This window comes from Octopus bimaculoides, chromosome 11, assembly GCF_046866305.1.
Source record: "Octopus bimaculoides isolate indiv1 chromosome 11, ASM4686630v1, whole genome shotgun sequence".
NCBI lineage: Eukaryota > Metazoa > Mollusca > Cephalopoda > Octopoda > Octopodidae > Octopus > Octopus bimaculoides.
Window position 1 is genome coordinate 41,304,736 of NC_142938.1, and position 12,565 is coordinate 41,317,300.

The 12,565-nt window shown below is 35.9% G+C and overlaps 1 protein-coding gene across 5 annotated transcripts in view; it reads right to left on the reverse strand.

Moving 5' to 3' along the window:
• LOC106868476 (uncharacterized) overlaps positions 1-12,565 on the reverse strand; it is a 79,761-nt gene that overhangs the window by 48,441 nt on the left and 18,755 nt on the right. For all 5 annotated transcript variants that reach the window (XM_014913757.2, XM_089359855.1, XM_089359856.1 and 2 more), the window contains exons 7-8: positions 10,808-10,843; positions 3,556-3,614 (exon numbers count right to left, since the gene is read on the reverse strand). In XM_014913757.2, coding sequence (XP_014769243.2) covers positions 3,556-3,614; positions 10,808-10,843 — 95 coding nt within the window. The remainder of the gene's footprint in view (positions 1-3,555; positions 3,615-10,807; positions 10,844-12,565) is intronic.

Consider the following 12,565-nt stretch of genomic DNA (forward strand, 5'->3'; position numbering starts at 1 on the left):
CACCATCATCATCACCATCTTCATTTAACATCTGGCTTCTATGTAAACATGGGTTGGATAGTTTGACAGGATTTGACAAGTGAAATGACAATGTCTTGCTCCAATATCTGCTTTGGTATGGTCTCAACAGCTGGATGCCCTTCTTAATGTCAACCATTTTACAGAGTGTCACTTTATTCATGGTACCAACCCTAGTGAAAATTACCTTGTAATTTGCAAGACTAAGAGCCTAAAGTGACCCCTAAAACTGAAGGATAGGAGAGAGAGTAGGTGAAGAGTCTAGGCAGGGTTATGAGGGAAGGTTAGTAAGATGAGAAGGATGGATAAGACTAATAACAACCCTTTCTATTTCAACCACAAAGCCTGAAATTTTAAGGGAGGGGGGGCTACATCAATCCCAATACTTGACTGGTACTTATTTCAAAAAGATTACAGGCAAAACAGCACTACTAAGTAAAATTGGAATATAATAGTATGTGTGCTTTATATGGTTACCAATATTCCACCAAAACATAAGTTAAAAACAGAAATATAAAACTTTTTATTTTAGCTTCTCAGTCTTAAAAATTAGGAAGAATGAGCTGGAAAGATCTGTAGTTAACCCTAATCCTAACCACATTTTTTTTGTGAGGTTTCTCTTTAAAGTGGATCTGACTGACTTTTTTTCCCTTACTGAGTCTAGAGAAAGAGGCAGTGTCTATGATCTTTGTGGGCACTATGAGACCAGTGAATTTGATGCTATTAATGTTCTGTTTAAGCTGTTGTAGGTGAATATCTTCCTCTTGGCATAAAGATTTAAACTTGTTTTTTTTTCATATTCCTTGGAATTATATTCTTTTCTGCAATGCAGAGCTTGCATTTCTTGGTGGTATATGCATTGTTTGGAATTTTTAGTAAGTTTGCAGCTGATGTCAAACACTGCCTGATGTAGCTTGTGTGCTTTATAATATTTGTTTTGTAATATTTCTGAATGAGGTGGCGTGCTGGTAAAATCTTCACTTGAAGGATCTTTTAGGGAATTCGATATATCATTTTAGGTTGTTGTTCTGATTCCCATTTGTATATTCATCTCTGCCTCCCAGAAATGATGGCATATGATTCATTCAGAGGGCACATTACAGGGTTCCTTCTTCAACATCCAACTTAAGCAGTTGTTTACATAGTTTAGTTTATGTGCCTCAGTACTGGCTTTATGTGATATAATTTGTTTCATGTCAGAGGTGCAGCTAACCATTTCTCACGATCACTTGCATCCCAAAAGACGGTTAGCATCACATTTTCTGCAGAAAGTTGAGTCTTGAATTTCTTTTTTGCTGCTGATTCTGGGTGTTTTCATTCCATACTCTGCCTCTTGGATTCTGGCTCAAAGTTTCATTTCCTGTGACTATTCTCTACAAAAAATGCTTTGCTTTCATTGTAGCAGTTAAATTAGTGTTGACAGATTTCCACACAATTGTCCTTCAGTAAGTTCTCTTTGCATCTATCTCATACAGAATTCATGGAAGTCGATGATTTTGTATGCAGACCATGGCTCATTTGTACAGAACATGCCATCTTATTGATAGTTACTCGTCAGTTTGCCAGAACCATCTCTCAAGCTTGTTGAATTTTTATGTCAATGGTAGGGGCTGATGAATATCCTGCTCCCTCTTCATGCTTGTCAGGCCATTTTAAAACTTCTTGATCCACTCATATGCACTTCCATGTGGTAGAGCACTACCTCCATCTTGTACTGAAAGCCTGCAAAAAACTTCAGCCCCTAATACACTTTCAGACCAGAGAAATCAGATCACTGATCTTTGTTCTTCCTTGGTTCACACTACCAGCAAAGCAACCATGTCTTCTCTGTAACACAAGAAAGAAAACTGGAGTGATCAGGGTCAAATCTTGGTTACATAACCATAAGAATATCACCTTTTAGTATGAGTGCACTGAAGGCAGTGCATCCAATCTAGAGTTTTTGCAAAAGTGTAGATAATTTTAAACTTCCTCTTGTATATATATATATATATATATATATATATATATATATAGGTAAGTGGTAGGTTTGCCTCGATCCTTCAGGGGTAGTCTGAAGCATCCAACGGCTATCTAGTCCAATGAAAATGCTTTTTCTTGTATTTGTTGCTCCATTCTCCAAGTAAATATATATATATATATATATATATATATATGAAGCTAGTATGCTCCAGTAGATGGGCAATGTCAATGTGCATGCATGACAAAGTGTAAATGATTTAAGAGGAAAACTGGGGATAAGAGGCTTCAGATGTCATGTGCACAAGGGGAGACTGTGCTGGTTTGGTCATGTCATGAGTATAGATGAGGACAGCTGCGTAAAGAAGTGCCTAGTTCAAATTGTAGAGGGTACCTGTGGAAGAGGTAGACCCAGAAAGACATGGGATGAAGTGGTGAGAAAGGATCTTCGGACACTGGATGTCACAGGAAATGACAAGGGACTGGGAGATGTGGTGATTTGCTGTACTTGATAAGATGTGTCAAGCTAAGTAAAATTGCTGTCTTCCACACATATAGGCTTGTCCTTTCAGGTGCCAGTGCCACTTAAACAGGCCAGTGCTGCATCAACACACTCATGTTGGTGGCACATAGAAAGCACCCAGCACACTTTTTAAGTGGTTGGCATTAGAAAGGGCATCTAGCCATTGAAACCATGATACAACAGACAATTGGAGTCTAGACAGCCTCAGTCAATCAGTTGACAAGTCCTATTTCATTAATGATGCTGTTCTGTAACCCCGATCAAGGTACTTAACTCATAAAGGCCTTCTACCTCTAGTTTCTAATTGGTGTCATGGGATGTATAAAATTGTCGGTTGTAAGTAGAGGTGGCTAATGCTGACATTTTGAAATACTTCAGAGAGTAGTGACTGATCCCTGCATAGTTACGGGCTGCTCTTTAACAAGGCGTAACACCTATTTAGCCACCCTGCCAGGGATTTGGCAAAGTCATAGGACTGCAACATGGTGAATTGTCAAGAGGTACTGGAAAAGCCCAACTGAGCTGACAGTGCTTCTTACAATGACGCTGTGTGCAAGAATCCTTGAAAATCAGTGGTCAGGACCACCAAGCTCTATCAAGAGATTAACTGTAATAGATCCATAGGGGCAGTGACAATGGTTGTGTAATCAGCTAATGAAAGATTCACTATGACTCAAGCTCCTAGTTCAAATTCATAATAATGGATTTGGATGGTGACAGAGAAGCATGGGAATCTGCAAAAACAGCAATAAAAAAAAGAAGTAGAGGCTAAGCTTGATGAGTATTTTGCAGTTTACTAGTGCTCAACTCATATTCTAAGCATAGATTGAAAAGATATTTTCCATGTGACTATAGAAGTCTTCTAATGTATCTTTATAGTCTAGTGAATGTCAATATATCTACATACATACACAACATTCATATCCCTAATATAACAATTAACAATAAAATTTTTTAAAGTGCATTTAAAAATAATCTTTATTATAGAAACATTTTCAATGAATGTATACAAAAAAAGAATAAACAAAAATAATTAGAATTACTGAAAGACTTACATAGTTTGCATGAATGGCACTTTTGTCTGATGACCATGAAGTGTCATGGTAAGACATCTCTACAATAGAAGGTAGATGAAAAACAATTTACAGATATACATAAAATATAAGTGTAGACATGACTGTGTGGTCAGAAGTTTGCTTCCAAATCACATGGTTCTGGAAGTCCATTGTGTGATTATGGATGCACGCGTGCGTGCGTGTATAGTAGAATAAGAAACAAAATGTCCTTGGTACAGTATTATATATTTGAAAAAATTAATAGAAATAAATTTTCTGATAGTTTTCCACTTTAATAATTAGATGTTTATAAATGACACTGATGGGAGTTTCTTGCTTAAAAACAGTCTTCAAACTGATAATTTAGAGTTTATATACTGCTTAAATAGGGAGTGTTTAATTATAAGCATACACATATACAAACACCAACACACACATATATACATATACCTTTACATAAGCACATATAGAGAGAGGTGTACATATACATATGTACACAAATACACACACAAGAACATGGGACCATCAGAGTCACATTTGTAAACTTAGAAACAACTAATTATTAAAGTGGAAAAATTATCAGAAAAGCCATTTCTATTCATTCTTCATCCCGTAAATAATGCAGTTTTTTAATACTTTTTTTATTTTTCAAAATTAAGATAAACAAATTCTGTTGTGTCTGGGGAGAGTCATTTTCTTTTTTGTGCCTTATAATTTTACCAGTGAGTGTGTTAAATTATAAGGCACAAAAAGAAAATGACTCTCTCCAGACACAACAGAATATGCTTCAACACATGAACTCACATAAAGAATCTTGCAAACCAAATCCAAAAACAAAATAAGATAAACAAAGTTCTTTTTTAATCTAAAGTAGACTCTCCTTCATTTGCTACAATGCTCTTCCATCTATCTGGTAGACTTGCAAGGTCCCTCTTCTAAAATTTACTTGTCCATGAGGAAAAATACTCCTCCAGTACTGTTCTGAACTTGTCTTCAGAATTCATGTCTTTTCCATCCAAATGATTTTGAAGACTGTGAAATATATGATAATCAGATGGGGCAATGTCCGGCAAATATGGTGGGTGGGGCATCGTTTCCCTTTCAAACTGCTCCAGCCTTTGGAATATCATCCTCGCTGTATGTGGCCGAGCATTATCCTGATGGAAGAACACCTTTCGTCTTGAAACCAAAGATGGTTATTTTTCTTCTAGCACTCACTTAAGCTTCTCAAGCTGCTTGCAGTAGATCTCCTTTGCTATCGTTTGATTTGGGTTTAAAAGTTCAAAGTGGACTAAACCTTTCATATCCCACCAAACAGATAACAACACCTTACATGGGTGAAGACCTTTAGCCAGGGGTGCTGGTGTTTCTCCTTTCCCCATCCACTGTTTTCAGTGCTTGACATTTTTATAGAGAATCCATTTCTCATCACCAGTCACTGTTTGGTCCAAAAAAGGTTCATTCATGAGACGTGACACCAAAGAAGAGAACACATTCACTCTCTGCATATGATTAGACTTGGAAAGTTTGTGAGGAACCCACTAACCCAATTTGCTGACTTTTCCAATGGCACACAGTTGTCAATGAACGGTTGATCGACCAAATCCAAGCTTCTCTGCTAGTTCCTCAATAGTTATGATGGGATTTTGTTCTACCAGCGTTTGCAGGACGTCTTCGTCGAGCTGTACAGATCTTCCAGGATGAGGCTCATCTTCTAGGCTGTAGTTTTCAGCTCAGAATTTCTGGAATCACTGTTGAAACTGGCTTACGCTTATTGTCCGACCTCCATATACTGCATTAATATTCCTCACACTTTCTGGTGCATTGTTGCCATTATTGAACTTATAAAGCAAAATATGCTTCTTTGTCACTTTCATTATAGTTTTGAAAAAATAACTGTTAAAATCGAACTGCACTCTTCAATACTTACATTAAGAATAAGAACAATGTAAAATTACTGCTTGCTTTTATAGCAAGTTGATACAGGTAGTTTATCCCATCCCTCTCCAACTTTTAGTTCATACAAATGAAAAAACTGCATTATTTATGGGATGACTCAATATATACATATATATGCGTGTGTGTGTGTGTATGTATTTGTCCTCCACCACTGCTATACAACTGGTGTTGGTTTATGTCTTTGTAGCTTAGCAGTTTGGTACAAGAGATTGATAGTTAGTTTAACTAACTAATTACGCTGTACAATTAACTGTTAAATTAACAGAAAAGTTTGAAGATGTACCAGTTACTGTATTCTTTGTAATTCTATGAAAAAATTCATAATCCAGCAAAGTGAACCTTGATTTACCCATCAGAATAATTACAGTGGGATTGCTCCCCCTAAACAATCCTTGATGCTTCTTACTACTTGTTTTGACTAGCCAGAACCTGGACTATACCTGAGAGCTCTTACAGTATCCACCTGGATAATTTATCCCTATATACTCATCATACACATATATATATTTATACATATATAAAGACAGAGAAGGGTTTGTTGTACAAATAGTGGAAAATGTACTCAATATAGGTGGGAGAGTTTATTCATTTGAAGCTGATGATTCTCTAAGTATTAATCTGAATCTCATTTATATGCTTGAATAAATGCACATAAGTGAGAAAGTTGAAGCAGTACTGAGGTGAATCTTCAAAATCAAATAAATATATTTATTTATATATGACGAAAAATAGTTGAAAAGCAGGAATAAAATAAATGAAACCTCTACTGGATTCTCAGTAAAGTGGTAATGAACAACACACACACAGAAAAAGAAGACAAAACACTAAAAACAGACAACTGATCACATTGCAACTTTGTAATTGAGTGTTTATGACTCATTGGTATCCTCCATAGCTGCTGTTTACTTTTATTTTCAATAAAAGAAAAAACAGGTTTTTTTTCTTTTATTTTCAATAAAAGAAAAAAACAGGTTTTTGCAACAAAACAAATATGTGATGAACCCAGCATTTGTCTGGTAAATGAGCAAGGCCTAGACTCCTTGCAATTGAGGAAATTATTGATGTTATTTATTCATTGGACAAAGAGTTTATCCTTACACAGACAATGAGGGAGATTTGGACAATCAAACTAGTGAAAGTGATGAGGAAAGTATAGAGATTAGGGCGAACAAATACAATAGTAGAGAGATAGGCTTATTATTGTTATTCTTCTGAGTTTTTCTTTTTGTGATTCAGTCCATTAGTTAGCCTGCAATGAAAAAACATGGTTTTTGAGAGATAGGCTTATTATTGTTGTTTGCCTGAATTTTTTTGTGATTCTGTCCATTAGCTTTTTTGCAATCATTACTCTTGAGCTGTATATGCACCTATTTACTTTCTTTTGCTCAGGAAACCAGGTGGAGGGTAAAGTTAGATGGTTCCGTTCACTTTTAGCAAAGATAATTTTTAGCGAAGTCATTTTGTACAAAGTTAATTTTTAGCAAAGTCATTTTTAAGTGAAACATTATGAGTGAACAGTACTTTCAGCAAAGGTTAGTTTTAAGCGAAATATATACTATTACATATATTGCAACCGACATCAGCAATTGATGGGTATTAATTTAAATGACCTTGATTTTTTTTAAAAATCAGTTATTCAAATTTTATTAGAAGCATCTGTAGCTAACTTATCATGGACATTATTGTTTTGAATCATGGCAAAAACAAAATAGCCTATAATGGTTTCATCTATAAAAAGGATAAAGCTACTCAAACCACAATTACATGGCGTAATGAAAGGTTGCAAAGGACAGTTGAATACCTCTTTGGAATACGAAAAGGATAGAAATTGCACTGGGAAATGAGAATACTCGCATGCTCCTGAACCTGTTAAAGTCAGTGAGGAAAAAGTTGAAGAAAGTCTGCAAAGCTGCTGTAACAATGCATGATCCATTGAGATACATACTCCAAGATGCCATTGCTGGTCTACAAAACAAACTTGCAGCAAAGATCAAATTGGGAACAAAATTAAAACATACCGTATCTAGGAGGCAAAGCACTATGGGGAATTACCCTCCACCCCCTCAATTAGCTGCATCTATCATTATTCTGGAATCCTTGTGGTCTACTTTCATGGGTGATAATTTTATTCTCAATGACAGTGGTATAAGTGATGAGAAAAGAATAATAATTTTTTGTACTAATGAAAGTTTTACCAGGCTGAGAATCAATCATCAATGGTTAGCTGACAGAACTTTCAAAATGACTCCAAGTATTTTCCTACCAATTTTTACAATGCATGCATTGATAAAGGAAAGTGTAATACTTTGTATATATGCTTTACTTAAGAATAAATGTGAGGTAAGTTACACAGCAATATTCACTATACTGAAAGAAATAGAGCTTTTGCTAGATCCTGTCTCCATCTTAATAGACTTTGAAATTGCTACAAGAAATGCAATAACACTCACATTTCTACACTCAAGCAGGATGTTTCTTCCATTTGGGACAGAGTATATGGAGAAAGATTACCGATGAAGCTTTAAGAGAAAGATATGTTAATGAAGAAAATGTTTGAATGCTAATCAAAATGATTAGCATTTCTCCCTACAGATGATGTCATAGCAGGGTTTCAAGCCAAACGTGAATTGGAAAATTATGATGAAGAACTTGACATTATTTTCGATTATTTTGAAGATAATTATATTGGCCACCCATTGGCAAACAACCGTAGAAGAAAATCTAAATTTCCAATATTATTGTGGAACATTTTTAGAAGGCTTCAGATGGATCTCCCACAAACAAATAATGCCATAGAAGGATGGCACACTGCTTTCCAAGGCAGTCTATCTTGTAGTCACCTAACAGTTTTGCTCTTAATAGAGGCTTTAAGAAGGGAAGAGAGCCTAAAAAAGATGGAATATTTTGGAATTTATTCAAGAGAACCTGCACTAAAGAAGAGGAAATATGTGAATTTAGAAAGAAGAATTAAAAGCATTATTGAATCAAAAGATTTAGAAATTACAGATTATCTTAGTCACCTTGTCTACAATGTTACTTTTTGAATTTTTATTCTTTCTAGAATTAATTTTTTAAATTTTAAATGTTGTGAATTTTTAGTTCATTCTACAATAAAATGTGTTAATTTTTAATAATTCTTTATTTATATGTTGTGAAGGCGTAATTATTCATACAAAAAAATTTGTAAATTTCTATTAAATTTTTATTTTTATCAACTTCACTCAAATTGACATTGCTTAATAGGCAGCACTCAAAATGCTTGTAATTTTAACTTTACTCAAAATGACTTCGCTTAAATGACTGGACACAGAAGCCCAGGTCTGAGATAGTTAAGAAGATTTACTTACATTTGCATATCTGGTTTTACAATACCATGATTTTCAATAGTAGTGTGAGATGGAGTTTGAGAAAATATAAATGAATTTTCTTAAAGACTCTAAGTGCATTTTCAATTCTTTTCTTTTCTTTATGTGTCAACTAATATATCTTTTATATCATTTAATTGTTTCAGTCTTAGGACTGTGGTTTTGCTGGGTCACTACCTTGAAGGGTTTAGTTGAATAAATCAACCCCAATGCTTATTTTTAAGCCTATATCATATCAGTCTGTTTTTGCTGAATTGCTAAGTTATGGGGACATAAACAAGCCAACACCAATTGTCAAGTGTTAGTGGTGAGCAAACATAAAGATACACAAACGTATATATATATATATAACAGGCTTCTTTCAGTTTCCATCCACCAGACTCAGTCACAATGCTTTGGTTGGCCTGGGGCTATAGTGGAAGACAATTGCCCAAGGTGCTGCACAGTAGATCTGAACCCAAAACCACATGATTAGGAAACAAGCCTCTTATCACACAGCCATGCCTGTGCCTACATAAAATGTGAAAAAAAAAGAAAACTTATTTTCTTGTATATACACACACATAAATATAGTATTTATACTTCATCATAATCATCATTTTAACATTTTAGCAACTGTTATTTGGTGTCGGACAGGTTTTCAGTATAGTATGTTATTATTCCTCTCAATCCTGTTTTCTATCTCATCATCCCATCTCATCACCTATATATATATATATATATATATATATATATATGAAGTTAGCCTCATCAGTTTTTATTTCCCTATGTTTCACGTCAATCACACTCTTCTTTTCTGTCATAGTTGGCCATTCCATTTACATGACATTTTCATACCATGAAAGATGGGACAAACAAATTTGCTTTATTTTCAGTTCTCACCTGATTTAAAAAGTTATTATGGGACCATACATTCATCATAATTATAACAGTTCAGCGATAATTTCCTATATTGACTTGGTTATTATTAAGAGTACACATTGATTATCGCAGTATGGTTATAATTTTCCATATTGTGACTGTGCAAGTTGAGATTAGAATTTTCTTCCATGGACATCATCTTGCCCAGTAGTGGCACATGTTTCAAGAATTTTCCAAGTTGTCCTTTGATTTGTTAATAAATCATGACAAATAACAGTTCAAAAGTTTTCTAATATTTCACAGAAATAAACTGGGTAAAGTCCAAAGAGCTTCTACCTCTTGGCAACAAAGGGCCTCTCACTCAGAGTGAAAGGCAGATTGTATGATGCCTGTGTATTTACAGCTATGCTACATGGCAGTGAAACATGGGCTGTGATTGCTGAGGACATGTGTAGGCTTGTAAGAAATGAAGCTAGCATCTTCACTGGATGTGCAATGTTAGTGTGCATGTATGATAGAGTGTGAGCATCTTGAGAAAAAAGTTGGGCATAAGAGGCATCAGATGTGATGTGCAAGAGATGACTGTACTGATATGGTCATGTAATACGTGTGGACGAGGATAGCTGTATAAAGAAGTGCTGATCTCTAACTGTGGAGGGAACCTGTGGAAGAGGTAGACCCAAGAAAACATGGGACAAGCTGGTGAAGCATGATCTTTGAACGTTGGGCCTTATGGAGGCAATGACTAATGACTGAGACCTCTGGAGATATGCCATGCTTTAGAAGACCCATCAAGCCAAGTGAAATTGTAGTTGTGGTTGATGCAGGTGTCATGTAACTAGCACCCATGCTGGTGGCACATGAAAAGCACCCATTACACATCAGAGTGGTTGGTGTTAGGAAGGGCATCCAACCATAGAAACCATGCCAAATTAGACTGGAGTCTGGTGCAGCCCCTCAGCTTACCAGCCCTAGTTAAACCGTCCAACCCATGCCAGCATGGATAATGGAAGTTAAATGATGATGATGATGATATAATTAGATTCTAATATAAGCAATAAACTGACCTGAATGTTCATTATTCTCTGAGTCAAAGATTTCCACTGGAAAATTGTAAAATGACAGATTAATATAGAAATCATAAGATGTAATGAAGTAACTCTATATCACCAATAGATAGTTTTTATTTCAAATAAAAGTCATCAGATTTAAGTATGCACAATGTTGGTCAAGAACACAAGAATAGTTTTTGCCCATAGAGATTTGCTTTTGGTATAAAATTAATAAAATTACATTTTTGATAGAAGTTGTAGTTTAGCCTTGGCTCAGTACTGATCAGTCAGATCTATAATCAGGTACAAGGGTCAGCTGAAAAGTTCATAGGCTGACCAAGATACTCTCATGGAATGTGACCAAATGAGATTTATCTTTCAACATAGCTCCCCTTGCACTCCACACCCTTCTTCCATCAGTGCTGCAGTGCATGGATCCCTTTGGTGAAGTAGCTTTCATCCAGTTGCTCAAAAGAGTTATCAACAGTAGATATGATGTCATCATCACTGCGATACTGGTTTCCGGCCAAGTGATTTTTCATGTTGGGGAACAGATGATACTCAGATGGCACCAATTCAGAAGAATAGGGAGGGTGATCAACCAGTTCAAAGCCACAGTCATGCACAGGAACCATTGAAATCAATGCTGGAGCATTGTCCTGAGGAAACCAGATCCTTTCTGCAGTTTTCCTGGACATTTGGTCTTGATAACCTTTCATAACTTCTTTGGCAAATTGGCAGAGTACTCTCTATTGACTCTTTTGAAAATAGACAATAAACACAATGCCTTTTGCATCCCAAAACACTGAGGCCATCACCTACCCTGCAGGTGGAACAACCTTGGCTTTCTTTGGAGCAGGAGAGGTGTTTCCACTGAATACATTGTCTCTGGTTCAAAGTCATGAACACAACACTCATCCTGGGTTAGGAAATGTTTGTGGAAACCAGCTGGATCTGCCTCAAACAATGTCTCAGATTTTCTTGTGATGTCATCAGCCTGGTGCACTTTTGAGCAGGTGTCAGAAGACGTGGCACTCACCAAACAGAAACTTTCAATATGCCAAGTTCATTGTGCAGAACATTCTCAACCCTCTCATGGGGTAATCACCATGTAGTGAACATGAACAATGTTTTCCTTGGTGGTGATAGTTACAGGACAACCAAACCTTGGGTCATTTTCAAGACTCCCTGTTTCCCTCCTAAATTCAGCTGCCCACTTTTGCATTGTGGATAAAGCTGGAGTGTCGTCCCCTAATGTAGCAACCATGTCAGTATGAATCTCCTTGGGGCTAAACGCCTTTTTCTGCAGGTACTTGATAACATGATGGTGCCAAATTTTGCTGATTTTTAAGAAAAGTCACTACTAGTTACTTCTGAAGTCTTCTTTGAATAGTGAGATGTCAGTTTACCTGAAAAGAAACAATACAGTTATTAATAAGGAGAGTTGAAATTAATGTATGCAAGATCTCACTGCTCTAGCATCACTCCTTCATAGTCAGCCAATGAACTTTTCAGCCCATCCTCATATTGCAGCCAAGATCAATCTGTTTTGTTAAGTATAATGTGTCTTGAACTACATTATTAGTGTTCTTTCTTTTTTGTTTTTTTTTAGGCAGTTGGCTGGATTTGAAGGAGATATAGTTGTTATTTTAAGTAGAGTAAGAGACTGCTTTGAGGTTCCAATGAGCACATATAGTTTCTTAATTCCTAGTGCTTGCAGTAAGAATTCACACAAAATAATTGTGTAGTGACGTCATATTGGCACCAAAAGGC